This window comes from Trachurus japonicus, chromosome 4 (assembly GCF_045865225.1).
Source record: "Trachurus japonicus isolate A0001 chromosome 4, Traja_1.0".
Taxonomy (NCBI): Eukaryota; Metazoa; Chordata; class Actinopteri; order Carangiformes; family Carangidae; genus Trachurus; species Trachurus japonicus.
Genome location: NC_140910.1, coordinates 22,362,392 through 22,380,049, shown reverse-complemented (window position 1 = coordinate 22,380,049; position 17,658 = coordinate 22,362,392). Strand labels below are relative to the sequence as shown.

At 41.4% G+C, this 17,658-nt stretch overlaps 1 protein-coding gene across 1 annotated transcript; it reads left to right on the top strand.

Moving 5' to 3' along the window:
* The first annotated feature begins 325 nt into the window (after window positions 1–325).
* Window positions 326–2,547, top strand: smim7 (small integral membrane protein 7). Its single transcript, XM_085774739.1, has 5 exons — window positions 326–367; window positions 594–635; window positions 1,444–1,496; window positions 1,608–1,698; window positions 1,811–2,547. The coding sequence occupies exons 1-5, from the start codon at window positions 342–344 to the stop codon at window positions 1,824–1,826; spliced, it is 228 nt and encodes a 75-aa protein (XP_085630865.1). The 5' UTR covers window positions 326–341; the 3' UTR covers window positions 1,827–2,547.
* Window positions 2,548–17,658: the final 15,111 nt, after the last annotated feature.

The window sequence follows — 17,658 nt, the reverse complement described above, 5'->3', positions numbered from 1 at the left end:
ATCCATCACGTTATCATACAATGCAAAAGACGGACAGTTTTCCCTAAGTTAGAGTCTTAAGGTACATGGGCATACAAGTAGTTGTACCAAAGATATTCTGTATCAGTGTCCTTCCCCCACACTCCTACCATAACCCCTAACCACAGGTTTCCTTCTGACAGCTGCTTAATTTGATCGTAAGGACGTGACAGGCGGAGAGCTGCCTGTCAGACATTACTTTTAGGTCACAAACACCGTGACGTCATCCCGCCTGGCCCTGCTGACGCCTGATTGGTCACATTCCGGATGGCGTCGATGAACGCGGAAGTGGGGAATCTGTAAACGTATGTTATGAGAGCAAGATGATCGCGGATCTGTTGATATTCGGGTAATTATTTAATTGTCTGACACGTTTTCACATTTAAACGCGTTTTTATTGATCTGAGATGTTTCCGTGTGCCTTGTTGTCCACGGTGTTGTTGGTTAAATGACAATGTAGACAAGTTAAGTAGCTCCGTGTCAGTGCCAGCTCAGCAGCTAACATTAGCTCTGCAGGTAAATATCCTCACCTGCAACAGAAAGAAACACTGTTTGTCTGTCTCTTTGCTCCCCAGGACCTTACTGGTGAATGCAGGGGCCGTGCTGAATTTCAAGCTGTGAGTATCACATCCCCACATACTGTACTTAGCGTATGTCAACATAATGCTAAGTATAAAGCTACCAAGAACCTGAATTGCATGAAAAAAACACATAAAGACATAAAAACCTACTATATTATCACTTGAGTAGCTATTGGTAGAAAGCTGTTTAGATTATAATAGTATTGGTTTGCCATGTAAAAACAAACATAACAATACAGTGATCCTATGCCAACACAATTTTGTGTCTTCTTATATGAGTTTTTTATTATGATGGTTCATGAATGAATGAGATAAAGTGTATAAGGCTGCACATCAGCACTTTAAATTACTGCTGTTTGTCTCAACATTATTTTACATTGGCCCTCACGTTGTTAACCACTGCTGCTTTCAACTTAAAATGTTTATCAGGGTTAACACAATTGTATTTCATTATATCTATTTATAAATTGTGTCAATGAGAGCCTGCTGGCTGATCTTGAGTTGCTTTTCTTTTGAAGTGAGGGTGAAAATACTAACTAGAGGGTTTATAGCAATAACTAGAGCGTATGAATTCTCAAGACAGCAGCACAGATACCATGTATGCAGAGCAATGGCAAAACAGCAAAACTAGTGCGATAGTAGAGCAAATTATTCACAACATGTAAGCTAGACGAGCAACACAAGACACACAGGGCAGAAAGAATAAGGTACAATGAAATATGATGATTTTTATGTCAGTCTTTACAAAATGTTAGACATTTTTGCTGTGCAGCGCTGACATAACGATAGAGGATCATAACATTAACAAATTAACAGCAGGAGGTTGACTGTGGATGTTTTGCAGCAAAAGGAAGGAGACCCAAGGATTTGGAGATGAGTCCAGATCACCAACAACAGGTGTGTATGAATGTTTAGAAATATTGGAAAGAAATTCGGAAACCGTGTCACAGATGAAGAGACAGAGCAACATTGCCAAAAAAATAAAATAAAGATGTGTCCATGTTTCAGGTGACAACATCAGAGAGTTCCTGCTCAGCCTGCGATACTTTCGGATCTTCATTGCTCTGTGGAACGTCTTCATTATGTTCTGCATGATCCTGTGAGTAGTCTGTGTTTTTCCTGTACTTTATATAAGCAGTTGTTCATTAAGACTAAAGTGTGTTGTGACCTCATTTCTCATTCAACTGGTTTCATGTCTTCAATCTCCACAGATTATTTGGATCATGATCAACATGTACAGTGACCAGACTGCCAGTTTTTCAAGATAGATGCTCTAACAATTTTCCTTGAAGGCATTTTCTGTTGCTTTGGCTCCTTTTAACTGTAATTATTCTCGGTTTTCTTCACCACCTCGAATTTTAAATTTTCCTCTGGCTGTACAGGAATCTATGAAACGCTGTATTTATTTTGTCTAATAGAAGTTGTTACATTTTTACTCTTCCGTTTAAACTGTAATCACATCACCACCCCTGCCTTCTGCTGGATGTGTTGTTAATGTGCCCCGTGCTTCAATGTAGGATATGAGACATTTTCTTCAGCATGTTGGTTTGTTAATTGAAGAAACACAGGAGTTAAACTCTGCTAACAGGATAGAAAATGGCATGTTATTTTTCTGTCATCATTTTAGGATCCTATAGCTTCACATACAGCAACTGCTGACTTACCAGGATCATCATGTTGAAACTGCTTTTATCCCCTTTATCTTCTCAGCCATCAAAAGGATGGATCCGCCAAACAAGACACAATGATCTCTGTCACCCTCTGTGATGAGAAATGGTTAAAATATCCCTAAATTTTACTCATCTACTGTTATGTGCGATATGTGCAGCCTCTCCAATAGAGAAAATGTATTTTCATTTATTCTGGGGCACATGTGCTGTAAGTAAATGTATATGCTTTATAATGTAAATGTATCCTTACTCTCATCAATAAAAATACAATTTTCCTATCCAGTGTCTGCTAATTAACTTGAATGATTCTGAAGATATGGGTGATGCATAACATGCCTGGAGGGAGAAGTGGGCTTTCTAAATACAAATGTGAGTAATTTGCAGCAACATATTTTCTTGGGTTTAATATGGGACTTAATATTTGTTAGAGCATAAACAACTATACTTTTATACCCTGATGCGAGAGGGTTTGTGTGTGCATAAACAGGTTATCAGCGGGGTCTTAAAAAGTCTAAAATTTGAAAATCTAAATTTTAGGCCTTAAAATGTCTTAAATTTGTTGAATTATTGTATTCAAGTCTTAAATAATTTTAGACTGGTCTTAAATTTTCTTATGCCCACCATGGGCGAGCATTTCACTTGCATTTGCCCCTAAAAACAATACTTGTGTGAACCGGGAAAATCACAAAAAAGAAAGATCACAACCTGCGATCGTTCAGAAACTACAAATCCCACAATTCTCTGGCCTCAACGCACCAATAACAGTAGTTAGCCTACGTGTAAGTAAGGGAGAGCCCTCCAGAGCTGTAGGTGAAAAGAGGAAACAACGCCACACTGGTCCTGTTATGTTGTCCGTTCACACCGAATTTTCGCTTTGTGTCCGGTGAACACACCGTCACGTGTCGTTTATTCAATACGTCCGCGGTGTGAAAGGCCGTAATGCAAAGACGCGGTTAGGCGCGCGCGCCGGGCAACACAGTACACGCGACTTTTTTTTTTTTGCGACGCAATACACACGATTTTTTTTTTTGCGACGGGACCATCGCGTCTTCGTCTATTTCATCGTGTTTGCTTAGAACACCCACAAGGGGGTTCCCACCAAACACGAGGAACGCTTTTTTCTCGCTCGAGTTTTGACGCGCAACCAAACGCGAGATACGCGATTTTGTCGCTCGTTTTGAATGTCAAAAAATTCACGTGCCCGGCCTGCCCATTTTCACTACAACAACATTTCTTCTCTCATCAACCATGGTTGAGGTCACAACACTCGGACTGTTTGGATTTAATGAAGAAGCTTAGAACCAATTTATTTACTTCATGTGTCAAATATTGTGTTGGTCATACAGAACAGGTTGTGGCTCGTGTCTGTTGATTAAAGAAGTTGAAATATTTCCATGTTTGTCTATTCTGGGTCACATCAGAAGTCATCACATTTCAGGCCAAAGGTGAAGTGTTGGTGTTTTTACTGTTCTCCAATGTAAAAATGGGTCACGTTTGACCCTTAACATTATTCAAGGCTGAAAGCCATCTGCCTGTTGGTTGCCAGTGAATTAAATAAATAATGTGTTACATAAACATTTTTAATTTCACTCCCGAATTTCTTTTTGCTCCTGTGACACTTCATTGTGCTTTATTGAATGTATTTTCAACTACAAACAAGCCTAACACGCAACTTATATATTGCAATCAATTTCTAATTTTGTGACTCCGCATTTCTTTTGTAAGTTTTTTATTTGTCATGATAGGTCTTAAATTTCATCCATAATGGTCTTAAAAAGGTCTTAAAAAGTCTTAAATTTGAGCTGGTGAAACCTGCAGAGAACCTGATATAGTATAAACCCAGTTTGTACTTTAAATATGCTTGGATCGCAGGTTGCACCTGCTTGTGTGATCACATAAGCAGGGTGCAAAGTCTTCATACGTCTAAAAGCCTAAATCAACACAAAGGTAGAGTATATTTCTCACGACTCGGCTTGCATTTTTGAGGGTTAGAGGGAACTGACATGAAAAGAAGCAGATGGTAATTGTTGTATAATTTATTTGACTGAGCTGAGTTATTGACAACAAAGATGCACTGAAGTCTTATACTCAATTTGCACAAATGACAGAAGGAGCAGGGGTCAGATTCAGAAAATCAGAGGTAGAAAATATTGGGAGTCTTTTGGAAAATGCTGCCTTTAGATGTACAATAACAAAGTGAAGGAGGAGCACAGAGTGGCAGTACAGCAGGACACGTTTCCATGTGTCCTTTGTCAAGATAAATCAGAGTATCTGTGGATAATGTCTGCAGTGACAAATAACATAACACATAAAACACATTACAAAACAGCCAGGCACGTTTTTTAGCAGTCAAAGACAGGAACGAGCATCATTATGGCTCTTGCACCCACTCATCATATCCACTAGAGGGCGTTGTGGTCCTATGTTTGAAGCCGTGGATGCTCGTCTGCTGGTTGACGGCAGAGGTCAACCTGTGACCTACTGTATGTGCAGAGGGAAACTTCATAGTCTGATATCCAGAGCTTCATCCACTGCTCCAGGAAAATACATCCTGATACATAATCACTGTCATCAGTCAGTAGCTTTTAATGAAGTGAGTATATTGCTTTGAAGTGACTGTTCGCCTGTGATTTATGGTGTTGATGGCTGTTTCCTGGATGAGAAACTTTCTTTGACCGCAGATGTGAGTATGTTCATGTGTTTAAGTATTTTTTTGTCCTATTTGGAGAATTATTTCCCCTAGAACTGAGCCTGGACAGATTTGATCATAACAAACTATAATCAGACAGAAAAATATTCAAAATCTTGTACTTCATTCCAAAACTGATAACCCTAAAAATAGAAAATAAAAAACATATGCAGAAATCAAACCTTAGCGTGAGTATGAGGTGTTTAGTGCCTCTTTAAAAGTTAAACACACATGCTTGTGTGGGTGTAAGCTTGAAGAAAAAAAAAAAGAAACTGACACAAACAGATGTTGAAAATCACAAAGGAAATTATTTCAGCTTCCCAAAACAAAACAGGCTGTGATTGCTTCATGTGCCTTGGCTCAAACTGGATTTTGTTGTAGCAATAATACACACACAACCTTCTAACTTAAAAAGTTATTGGTTGTAGGTCAGATTGTGGGCTCAATCCATTGTTTTTAGGTGATGCCAATAGAAGCAAACAGCAAACCAACACTGTATCTAACACCGTTCTGTCTTTTCAGTGCCTTTTCTTCAGAGCCTTACCTGCACCTCCAGTGCTTCTCCACATTTTCACCTACATGTTCACCTACATTTTCACTCCACAGATGAGGATTACAGAGCCAATTCATAGGATCTGATTGGCAACAACCTTTTTTATCATTAATAACTAACTAAAACCATGTCAACAACAGTGACAGCTCACTTTTCTTTTTTCTCTCAGCTTGTTTCTTGTGTAGGTTGTATAGGTGGGACTTAGAAGAGCATGTTTACTCAGCAAAACCCTCCAGCCAAAATAAACATTAAAGAAATTCATGTTTGCAGGTTTTTCCAGGTCAGTTATCTGTCATTCAGAGCGACTTTGGTAAGGCTGCTTTGGCTAGCAGCCTGCAACTGACTGGGTGCAGTAAGGCACTGTTATCTTTATGCCTTGTGGTCGTGCCATGCCTTTGCTATCTCAGCAAAAATAATAGAAAGAATGGGAGATGTTAAGCCATGGTTTGCATCAGGGTAGGTTGGTAACTTGATGTTGGGAAATAGAAACATGACTGGGTGTCATTACAAGTGAGTACAACTGTTGACGTTGTGACAGCAAACAGTATCTATAGGCTGTTAATCTGTAAATGACGGATGTTTCCCTGCTAAAACTGGAATCCCACAAAACCAAACACAGCAGCGGTGCAAAACAGAACTCGTGATTTAACTGTCCTGTAACCAGAAAATGTGTAATGTAGTGTGGTGAAGTGTAATGTGTGTATAAATAAGTCTAATGTGCACCTACAGAACAGATCACTGTGTACTCTGAGTTTTTTCCTCGTGTCCCAGCTGTAATCAGGATTTAAGTCCTTAAATCCTGAGGCCTCGGTGTTCAGGATGGGGATGTTTCTTGCCTTCTCTCCAAACAGCCCTCTTCCGGTTATAGTATGTGATCAGACTTACTGAAATATAAACACACTCAGCACAAAAGTGTTTGGTGTGGAAGTGTTTCTAAAAATGAAGACGTGTTCTGTAAACCCCCGTCATTAGCAGGATCACGGCTTGTCCCTACCTCCCTTTCTCGCAATACTGTATTTGTCTTGGATGAGGCAGAATAGAAATGAAGGCAGCTGTTGAGACCAGCCAGCGTGCATTCAAAAGAGGTAAACTAAACCTCTACCCGGTAAAACAATCCAAAAGTTTTCCCGCCACATCCGACGGTCAGCCAGCAGTCACATAACCTGGAGTACAGAGACAGGCATGAGACGTGCTGTCCTCTCAGCTGTGGTTGCTGGTTTTTTTTTTGTTTACAGTGTTCATGTAGGTCATAATTAATACAGAGAGTAAACCATTGACCTTTACAGCGACACCTCCTTATCGTCATAGGCTGTGAGTTGAGAAAGTTCAGGACGATTCAGTTCTGACTCAGCAGCTCCAGCTGATGTCAGTGGAGCGCAGAGCTGCAGGTGGGAGGAGGGAGATGAGCCGTCTAAACGGGGAGCTATGCCGACTATGTAGCCGTGTGACACAGCAGTCTGTTTTACAAGCAGCACCCCCCCCCAACCAGGTCGCCCACTACCACCCCCACCCCCACCACCCTTACGCATCCATAACGGGTGGCACACACGTGCTCAACTCCCCTAGGTCTCTCCTGCCAGTAGCCTGGTCGACCCGCAGTGCAGTGCGCAGTATCCAGTTCTCTGCATGGAGCAGGCTGGAGCTGAGCAGAATGCAAGAAAACAATGTATAACAACTTAAAATAAGGTTTTTTTAATGTATGTGTTTGACAAAATAGATTATTAAACTTTCATTGGAAGTATTTCTATAACAGTAACAAACACATGCTCTTAAACAGAAAGATTGTTGGACTGACAAGTCTTTCTACTGTATGTATAACATATACACATTTTCAGTATGTATCCCAGAAAGTATGAAGAGATTATACCAGCTTAAACCAAATAAAACCCTTTAACAAGATGAGAGCTGGCTGCTTATGTTTATGCTTAAGTTTTTAAGTTTTAACTGTTGACTTCAGCTTTCCCATCAGGCCAAACAGTGTAATGTTTTAAATGCCAGACAAATGTCTCACCACATTTTAAGAAACACATTCATAACAAAGTCTCGACTGTGAGTTTCTGTTCAGTATAGTGCATTTAATAACACTCGTCTTTTCTGTTTTAGGTAGGCCTTGCATTATTTATGCAGAGAAAATCACTGCTGATGTAGAGTATGACGTGGATAGAAATATATGGAGCTGGTAAGTAAGGCTGTTTTTTCTGTCAGCTGACGTATGGAAATGTGTTGGGAGTGTGTTTTTGTTCCTCTGTTCTTCCTTTGTACCTTTGTGCAGGTGATAGCATGATGGTTGAGTTTTACAGGATGGGTGGGACTGGGACATGACAACAGCTTCTGGTCACGTTCACAGTGTCATGTATAGACAGCTGCCGAGTGAGTAGGCCACACCTTGACCTGAAGTGTAAAGTGGGGCGTCTAGTTTGAGCATTTAAACAGAGAGGACGTCGCCTACAAGCAATGTTTTAGTCATTAGTTTTCAAAAACACCACTTTAGGTAATAACTGTCAGGCTGCAGCTCATTGTGGCTTTGAAATCCAGTTCAGGGATATGAGTGGAGTTAAGAAAGAGCTGCATCTTCTGTTCCTCTTTGGCAACAACTACTCTACCACTGTGGCCTTGAGCAAAGCTGTCTGTTAATGTGTGATGTTCCCTTTTACATTTGTGGAGAACAGAGAATGAGGAAATCATAACACCACCTTAAAAACACGTGTCAGCATTTTTGACTGACACCTCTCACTAATGATATCTGATGGCCTCTTTCTGATGACCTGCATCACAGACTGTCTGCCATTCCCCATCACCTTGCCTCTTGCAAAGCTGTCGTTATTTCCTGTTTTTGTTGTTTCTATATTGGTGTTTAAAGTCCTAAGAAAGTTGTTTTTTTTCTTTCAGATTTCTAAGAAAGCAACGCTGCAGGGTAAAGTGTGCCCCCGACATCTGTGCAGGTATGAACATGAATGTTTGCTTTGCTGCAGGTTTCTGTGACGCCATGACTAGAGCGAACTATTTATATAACATTTTGTTTTTCTGGCAGGAAACATGTCCTCACAACAAGTATGTTTTTGCATTTTTTGGATGTAAATTATATAGAATGCATATAGTGTTGATGTGTGGGTCAGTACTGTCTGTTCTGTAATTTTAAGATGTTTTGTATGTATGCTATGCTCAAATTTTACAGCAGTTGTTCAGTCCTCCTAGTGTACCATGTAAGTCCCAGGTTTGACTCTTCAAGCTCAAAGCAGAAACTTCTCCCTGTCTGTTTACTGTGCATTTCTCTAAGTAAAAGCTCTAACTGCTCCTCCTCTCGCAGAATGAACGGTATGGGTAAACATGACTCGGCTGTTTTCCCCGCAGGTTACAGGTAGATTGTATCCTCACAGGGGAGAGCGTTGCTTTCCATGTCCCTACTCATTTATACTCGGTTCAAAGCTGTTGACACGCAGTGAACTCCTGACGTCTTTGTCTGAAGACATGTTGTTTTTTTCACATGCTGGATTTTGTTTCCTTCCATTTTTACACTCAGCACCGGTTGGAACATGCAGAAATCATAATTAGACTGAGAGTTCGCCACAGTCTGATAACGGGGGGAAAATAGAAATTGCAAGGTGTGATGGGAAAATTGATGATGTGGACATGTTTTGACAGGAAGTGCTCGCTGATGCTGCCGAGTTGTTGAAATCACAGGTGACCGCTGGTTAACATGTAGCTGCAGAGTGATGGTGGTCACAGTAGACTTGGTGTGTGTGGTTGTGTGTGGTTGTGTGTGATTGTGTGTGTGAGTGCATTGCAACTATTTGTTGCGCATTTTTTGGTTTTACAAACAATTAACAAAACAAAACAAGAAGGTACAACAATATTAAATAGCCATAATAATGATAAACATGAAGTGAAAAGAAGTTCAATAAAATAAAGTTTAAAAAAAAGTAATAATCATTCATAGAAAAAGTAAAAGAAATAATAATACTAATATACAATATTATATAATATAATAATAATACATACACATGTCCATACACATACACACATGCATCAACCCACACACGCATAGTCGATTGTGTGTATTTGTTTCTATATGCTGATCCTGTACTGTACCTTTCTCATATGCATATTGTTTGCCCTCCCTCTTGTTGGCTTTTCACTGCTACTGTTTTATATGTGAAAGCAATTAGTCAACTATATTTTAATGGTGCCAAGTGAATTAAAATGATTACCATTATCTTAGACCTAAGATACAATTTGGTGGTGATCAAAGTAATAGGCTATTTACATTTTTTTTTTTTTAGGCCATTCATTTGTTAGTAGTGACATCCAAAATCTAATGCTTCCATGTAAGATACTGAACAACTTGGAAATGTTTGAAATATGCCGTGGTGGAGGACAATACGGGAGTCAAAACCAACTAGAGAAACATGATAAGACTAAAAAAAAGAAGCAGACATAAAAATGTACCTGACCTGTTAAGAGAGGCCTAATGGAGGTTAATGACATTATCAGATACCATGTCTGCTGCAGGTCAACACGCTCAGTGAATCCTCCCGCTGCACCTCACACAGACAGTAAACAAGCCTTAATTAGTAAGTCAAGCTATCAAATGTCTCCCTGTCACCAGAGCTGCTTGTTTGTGCACGGGACTTTTGCACGGGAACCTGCAAATAACGTTCATAAACAACTTATAGATCAAATTTGTTTTCCAAGAGGTGTTAGGAATATATGGAAGGGAAGAGCCAAAGATAACTGGGAATTTTGTCACTGGCAGGAGGTGAGCATCTATTTCAACCGTCTCTCCGACCTTTGTATGGAGCAAAACGTGGTGCACAACTGTCAGCACTTTTAAATGAAAAGTAACATGAATAGAAAGTCTTTCAGGAAATGAATAGAGCTTTACTTCACCACGATGCCTGAACATGCTGTACTGAAAACATATCCTACAAAAGTATGTCGTAGGTTATTCGAGAATCTTCCGTCATAGTCTTTGAGCTGAGCTGTTTCCTTGTGTCCGATCTCACGGCTGACAGTTTCTAATCCGTCTGGCTGGGAGCCTGGAGACAGAGACATTGTTCAGCCTCACATTGTTTACATCCCCAGCCTCCTCTGGGGTGGACAAACCCTGCAGCAGCTCAGTGTGGAGAAGTGAGAGTCTGCAGTTTTGCTGAGAAACACCAAACCCCGTCCATCTCTGTTTTGAATATCAACAACCAGCAGTAAAATTCAGACCCTCCCTACAGTGTTAATCTTCACCACTGTTTTCTCTCAGCTTAGCCTCCAGTGAAGTTTGTTTTTCTCAAACTCTAACTCCAGAAAAACACGTATGCTGTAGATGTTACGGATTCCTGGCCTTCGTCTGGTCCAATCAGTGTACAACATACAATACGCTGTGTTTTTATAGCACAGGCTCTTTGCTCTTTAGACTAACGCGGACAGAGGAGCATGAGAAGGACTCTTAATCTCTTAGTCTTTCTTTATTCTTTCTCAAGTACACACACATCTCATCACTTTCTCTCTGGCCTTTCTTCTCCTGTTTCACACTCTCTTTAACCGCCAACACTCACTGACCTATGACCTTCTCATGATTGTCTGTCGGGAACAAAATGAACTTGCTTTTGTACATTTAAGCCTTCATCAAGATGATGAATGATTCTGTTATTCACTGCGCATAATCTCTTTTTTTCTCAAAATGGAGGTGTGAGTTCAGTTGGTTGCCAAACATCTGCACAGGGGAAATAGGAGGAAAAGAAGGAGGGAGAACTGTAGAAAGTGGAGAATAGAAGCAAAGAAAATAAGGGGAAAGAAAAGGGAAAGAAGAGGAAGGAGTGAGGGAGTAGACGGAAATTAGACCAAAATAGGAGAGGAAGAAAAAACAGAAGACGCAATGAGATGAGGAGAGTAAAAGGGAAGGAGGAGGAGGAGAGTCAAGAGAGGAGAAGGGGACGGGGGCAGGAACCGGTCTGAACCAGCGTAGGCTGACTCTGCGAGCTATATACCCCTCCTCACCCCCCTCACCCCCTCCCTCCCTCGTTCCTCGTCCTCCTCCTCATCTTTCCTCTGACTCAGACTGGCTGAACTTTTTCTCTTTGCGCTCTGTCATGCGCTTGTTGTCACCAGGAACAATTTGGATACACATTCCCCAGAAGTGTAAGAGGATCCAGAGCAGGAGCAGGAGCAGGAGCAGGGGCAGGGGCAGGGGTGGTGATGCTGGGATGATCCAGGACTTAAAACGGCGGGCAGGTGTTCCCCTGCCACATTACATAAGGAATCAGAAGGGGCCTTGAGAGAGTCAGGTTGGGGTGTATTGATTATCAGGCAGACATGCTTGGGATTAGTGAACACTCGCGCATACCTCTGGTGGGACAGTATGTTCCCGTGCCACAGTGGGCGTGATCATACGGCTACTATTTGTGGCAATAATTTGTAGATCTCTGTGTGGAGACCCTAAAAATGAAATGGAATGGGGGCACACTCATCTTCTTTCATTCTCACTGCATAACATCAGTTTTCTCTTTTAATTACATTTGTATGGTGTAGGTTTTTTTTCTTCCTCATCTGTGCATGCACTGGGGATAGGGAGAATTATTAATGGAAAACAGCAAGAGAAGTTTTTAAAGCTTCATGCAGATGCGCAGAAAGTGTGCCATGTGTTGCCCTATAAAAGAATGCAACTTTATTGATCCCAAAGAGGAAGTTAATTAACACCAGAACAGACAAAGTAAAAGGCCATAAAAATAATGAAAAACAAAAACAGGCAAAAAATGTTGCAGTGATGGAAGCAAGCAGCTAATCAGAAGATTCAGATTTTTGGAGCTTGATTTACTAAACTTCACCAGGGAACACACATGTATGAGTTACACTTGTGAGAGCAGGTCACACACTTTTGTTTTTTCCACCTCATTCTATTCTTGGCCTCCTTCTCCATTTCTATCCAAAGGTTTCTCTAGGTCTTCGCCCCGACCGTGGAGATCAGCTGATCCTACCATCCCTCATGGGAAAAAGACTGATTTATTACAGAGTTATAACTTGTTTACTAAATGTGCAGCAAGGTTGCGACAGCCCCGATTACCAAAAGATGGTTGGGTAACTGCAAGAAAATTTAGAGGCACCCAAATACTGTATTAAGAAAGTGTCTTCCTCAAGTCATTTTTTTCCAAAGAGGTAATGCTTTGGCAGCTTAGTTTTAAACAGTTTACACTTCAGTTGAGATGATGGATTTAAAAGTGCTGAGTCAATGGAAGTCTTGGATGATGGTGGTGACGAGGAGAAGAAGCAGCTGATGGGCACAGGAAGAATGTGTGCAGCATTGATTGGTTTGGGACGGGAGTGGTCTCAGGAAGAAAAGGGGACATAAATCGCTGGTCAAGTGGTTTGGGAAAGATGCCAAGATAAAGAAGGAAACGTGTTGATTGGTTAAACGATTAATCATGGAAAGAATATGATGTAATAAAAAGGGGAAAAAAGCATTGTCCAGAAATATTGTGTGTGTGTGAGTGCTCGGGCCTTTTGGTTGTTCTGCCATTTTGGTGCCAAGGTGAGAGTTGTAATAAAAGCTTGATAACAGAGGGTCAGCGCGGTCAGAGGCAGCGGTGTCTTGTCCCTGTGACGAGCTCCGTCTAATGTAAGCTGGCTGTCGGTCACACAGCTCATGAGAACTGACACTATTCCTGGACTCAGCTAGCTGCCAAGCCCTAAACTCATTTTCCTAGACCGGTTAACGCTGGCTGCTGTCTTCACTGGAGATCAGACACAATCTATTAATATGCATTACACTCCCAGTTATCTTCACTCATCAGAGCAAACATGGAATCACTGCACGCGGCAGCTAATTCATGGCACTTTGCCTCGGAGTCCATTTTAGGGCCTTGGGTCAGACTGATGCTGTAAACACATTTTATTACTCTTTATAACTATATTAGCCAGCGCTTAACTCAGATATGATGTGTTTTTTTTCTTCACATTTTTCATTATGTTCGATTACATTTTCATCCATGTTCAAAAAATAGTCATACAATCAAATTATTTGTTCAGGAGGTTGGAAAATTTAAAGGGGAACTATGCAAGTCCGGTCGCTTTTTCGCTGTTTTGCTAACCCTCCTCCTGGCCATGGGCATTTGTTTTCAATGCGAGAAAGCAATCCATGGAGCGATAGATAACGTTATACATCATATACGATGTTACGATGTGTATATTTGGGTGGTCTTAGTATCTGTCATAAACAAGAGATTAAGGGTTAGGGGGCGCATTTGTGTCGTGGTGCTGCAGAGACGAGAGCTGGGACACCGGGTCGGAGGTGCTGATCTTACAAGGTTGGTTTTCAGCCAAGAGACGCTACGTGGAAGTTACAAGTTATTTATTCAACCATCACAATTATCTGAAGATGTTTAATTAAGGTTAAAAATGTAGCGTAGTGAAAATCCTTTAAGGTTATGATGCTTGAGAAGCAATTTTGGTGCATACTGTCTAGATCTTCAGTTACAGTAAATCCCCTTGGATGCTGGGTGCTACTAGAGATGAGTGTCTTATTAGCAGCTGTAGCACAACTTGTTCTTGTGTTAAAACAATAGACGACAGAGAGCAGCGATATGTGATTGCTATTATAAATGAAAGTGGGAATTGGATCGTTGCCTGTGCTGCTTGTGAGTGAGGACACACACATCAGGGTGTTGGTTTGATGGGCAGAGGGACACACACTGTACAACAACATGTGTCCTTGTGTTCGTGGGGTCCAGCCCACTGGGGTCGACGCTCTTATTGGATGTCTGAGGCAGGGGAGGGGACACAGCTGGAGGTCAGACCCCTGACCTCTGACCCCTGACCTCACCCTCATAACTCCTCCAGGAACCTCGCTGCATGCAGAGCCATCAGCGAGCAGAGTTATCAGTCCACAGCAGTGTGAGACAGAAACCGCTTTGTGCTGACTCACAGGTTTTATAACTCGTGACCAATGGCAGCAGCCGTATACTGCCTGAGCTTCCCTGTTGTCCTAAATGCAATATACATCATCTTTGTTACTTTCACTGTCAACTCTGCACAGCTTTCTTCTTTTATGCTTCTGGCAAACTTGCGTGTACTTCATGCACAGCAACAAGAGGGGAAAATTTTGAAGGTGAGTCACTGATTCCGGACAAATTCTTAGTGACAGCTTGTGGTGTTCAAAGAGTTAAGAAGAGAGAACCACAAAACCACATCTCCCATGGGCTTCATTGTTCTCTGTCCATATTGTCCTAGGGAGCTGGTTTGCAAACACGAACAAATTTGCAAACTTACAAAGTAATGGCCCCAGTGATACAATGATAAAATCACATTTATTCAATTTGTTCACTGTGCATATATTTTCTTTAGTTTCTTTCTAGAGTTTCTTTAGTTTCTGTACTTCTTAGTCCATGAACTCTTTGTCTATTAAGTGATAAGTCATATTTTCTTCCACATTCAAACAGGAGACTTTACAAATGTGGCCACCTCAGGCTGTCAGGTTTCTCAGTGATGGTCTTATTGGTTAAGGTCAATGCTACTAGGGCTTGAAAAACAGACATGGTTAAGTTTATTTAAAGTTTTAAAGGTTGCTGTTCAAAACCCCCGAAATGACCATGGAGCCTTCAGGTCAGTTGAGAGAAGTGAAATGAAAAGGATTACTTTGAACAAAACAATCAGGAAAAAAAGGATTTCACTGAAGCTCATCAACAGTAGACAGTGTTGTGGTCTATGTGTGCAGAAGTGTACACATGTGGATTAATAATGGTTAAGTAAATAGCCCCAAAAAAACACAAATTCTGAACAGATGCATCCAAATCCAAATCCTCACCACCTCATTGATTGGAAAAACACACGCTATAATCTAAGTTAAGCACACTTGGGCAAAAGTTTTCGATCTGCCGCGGCTTAAAATCAGTTCCACCTGGTCAGGGGGAAGGCGACACCACTTAGTTTTTCCATTGCATAACTATTGCCAGCTGCATTTTATTTATTCCTCTGGAGAGTTTTGCTGCAGTCATGGCTCTACTATGAGTGGCTATGCAGATGTATCTATTGAAAGCACAGACATTTTTTTAGCGCTGTATTTTTTTGCCCCATCTGCCAGAGGGAATGGAAAAATCTTGTTTTCTCTACTTTCAGGTGCCAAACGTTTAAAAAGAAAACCTTCTAGTAATAGTTGGCCAATGGATGGATTTTTTCCCACAGAACGTTCAAGTGAATCTAGAGGAAGAAGGCCGACAGAACATGGAAATACTCTGTCTGGTGGCTTTTTATAAACAGCAAAGCAAACAGAGTTTCTCCTCGAAACAGAAAAACAGCAAAAACAACAACAACAAAACAGAGAGTACAAAGTTTAAAATGGAGCTCCTGGCTTCTCCTCCCCGACTCTGAGAGGACGACAAGTTAGACAGATGTCATTTAGACCCATATAGTGTAAATCTCTTTTCTTACATTTTTGTTTTTCTGTTGTTTAAGCTGCACAGTTACACGTTACTCACAAGCAGTCGGTTCATCCTGCCAAGACAGACACAGGAAGAGTGAGTCAAAACACATGTACAGTAATTCCTGACTCAGCTGTGCTTGTTACCTCAGAAAGCGACCAAACACAGCAGCCGCTCTGCTGCTGCTGCTAATGTTTAAGGTAGACAGCTGTGTGGCTGACCCGCCTCTCAGTCGCTCGCAGTCACTGCAGCTAGAGCACGTGCACTCGTGACCATTGTTTATGCTGCTGTTGCAGAACTTCTTAGGGAGGCTTCTGTAAATAATCACTGTCTTATTCCACTGATTATTGATTTTGTTCATCTACTGCATGCTCTTACTCATGAAAATTGATTGTTTGTGCATTTTCTGAACTCATTAGGAGTCACAGTTGTTTAACTTTTGCCTGTTTCTTTTGTGTTTTGTATAGATATAACATGCAAACAGGAGCCCCAATCAGAGCAGGTGAGTGAGTGTTTTTGCCTCTGCTTCATTTCAGTTTGTGTGTCAGTGTGATGTTCATATGACGAGCCTGAATATCTTAGCCTTGATTCCTCATAGAGGAGGGGTGACGGCTGCTGCGTACATTCTCTACTTGCAGATATCTGTCTGGCATGTCAGCGGGCAGCCCTGCCAAGACCCTCGGTGCCGCAAAGGGCAGCCGAGGCGCTAAATGACCCCCTCTCTAACCCGCCCCCCCGCCCCCAACCCACCCCAAATCCATCCGCCTCTCAACTAACCTCGCAACCTCGTTGTGGGGCTGGGCCAGTGAGAAGCAGCGCAAACCGGCATGAGCCAGTGCTGAGAGCTACATCACCCCCTCGCCTCCTCCTTCCTCCGACTTCTTCCTCCCATATGTGCATACACACACATGCGCGCACACACACACCCACACACACACACATTAGGACTGGTGTACTTATGAGGGCTTGCTATTGTCTGTTTTGACTCTGACCCTCAACTTAATGTCATTTTCTGACCTGACTGCAGTTTCTTGTTGAGCTAAGAGAAGTTTCATGTTTGGTTTTATTTAGTTGGTTTAGTTTCATTTTATCTAAAAACAGTTTAATCTTCATCACTTCAAAAGTAAAACACCAAAACTCATTTTATTTTTTACCAAATCTACCAAACTCAAACTTCTAGTGACTTTCAGTCAACCGTCTGATCTAATTCTTATCCTACTTATCATTTCTCTTAAGGTGTCCAACTCTTTATAACAAGACACCCCCCCACCCCCTTCAAATGTAATAAGTGTCAGAAATAACCTCACTTCACAAAAATGTTCTCACCCTGGAGGTCCAAAAACTCAAGCTGCCACTCACAGAGAGAGAAAAACACACACTTCCTCGTCTGTCCCACAGACACGCTCTGACTCTCTTGAGCTGCACACACGCGGTGGCAACAAGAAAAAGGAGATGTATAACTCTCTGTGACCGAGCATTTGAAACTGGGTACATATCAGATCAGGTGTGGTTTGCTCTGGAGGAGACGGTCTCTTCTTAGCAAAGAGTTAAAAACTGTCATACGTATATCTCATTGCTTTTGTCTCCTGTTCTATCCTTGGTTCGAGTTGTGTTTAAAAATGTTTGAGAATAAAAACAGTTTTGGGATGTAGAGCTGGTGACTGTCAGAGGCAGTAAAACAATTTTACCCGCAGCCTGAGAGTTGATTAGCCTCAGAGAAAGGTTTAGCCAGTGGTCCAAGTTTACA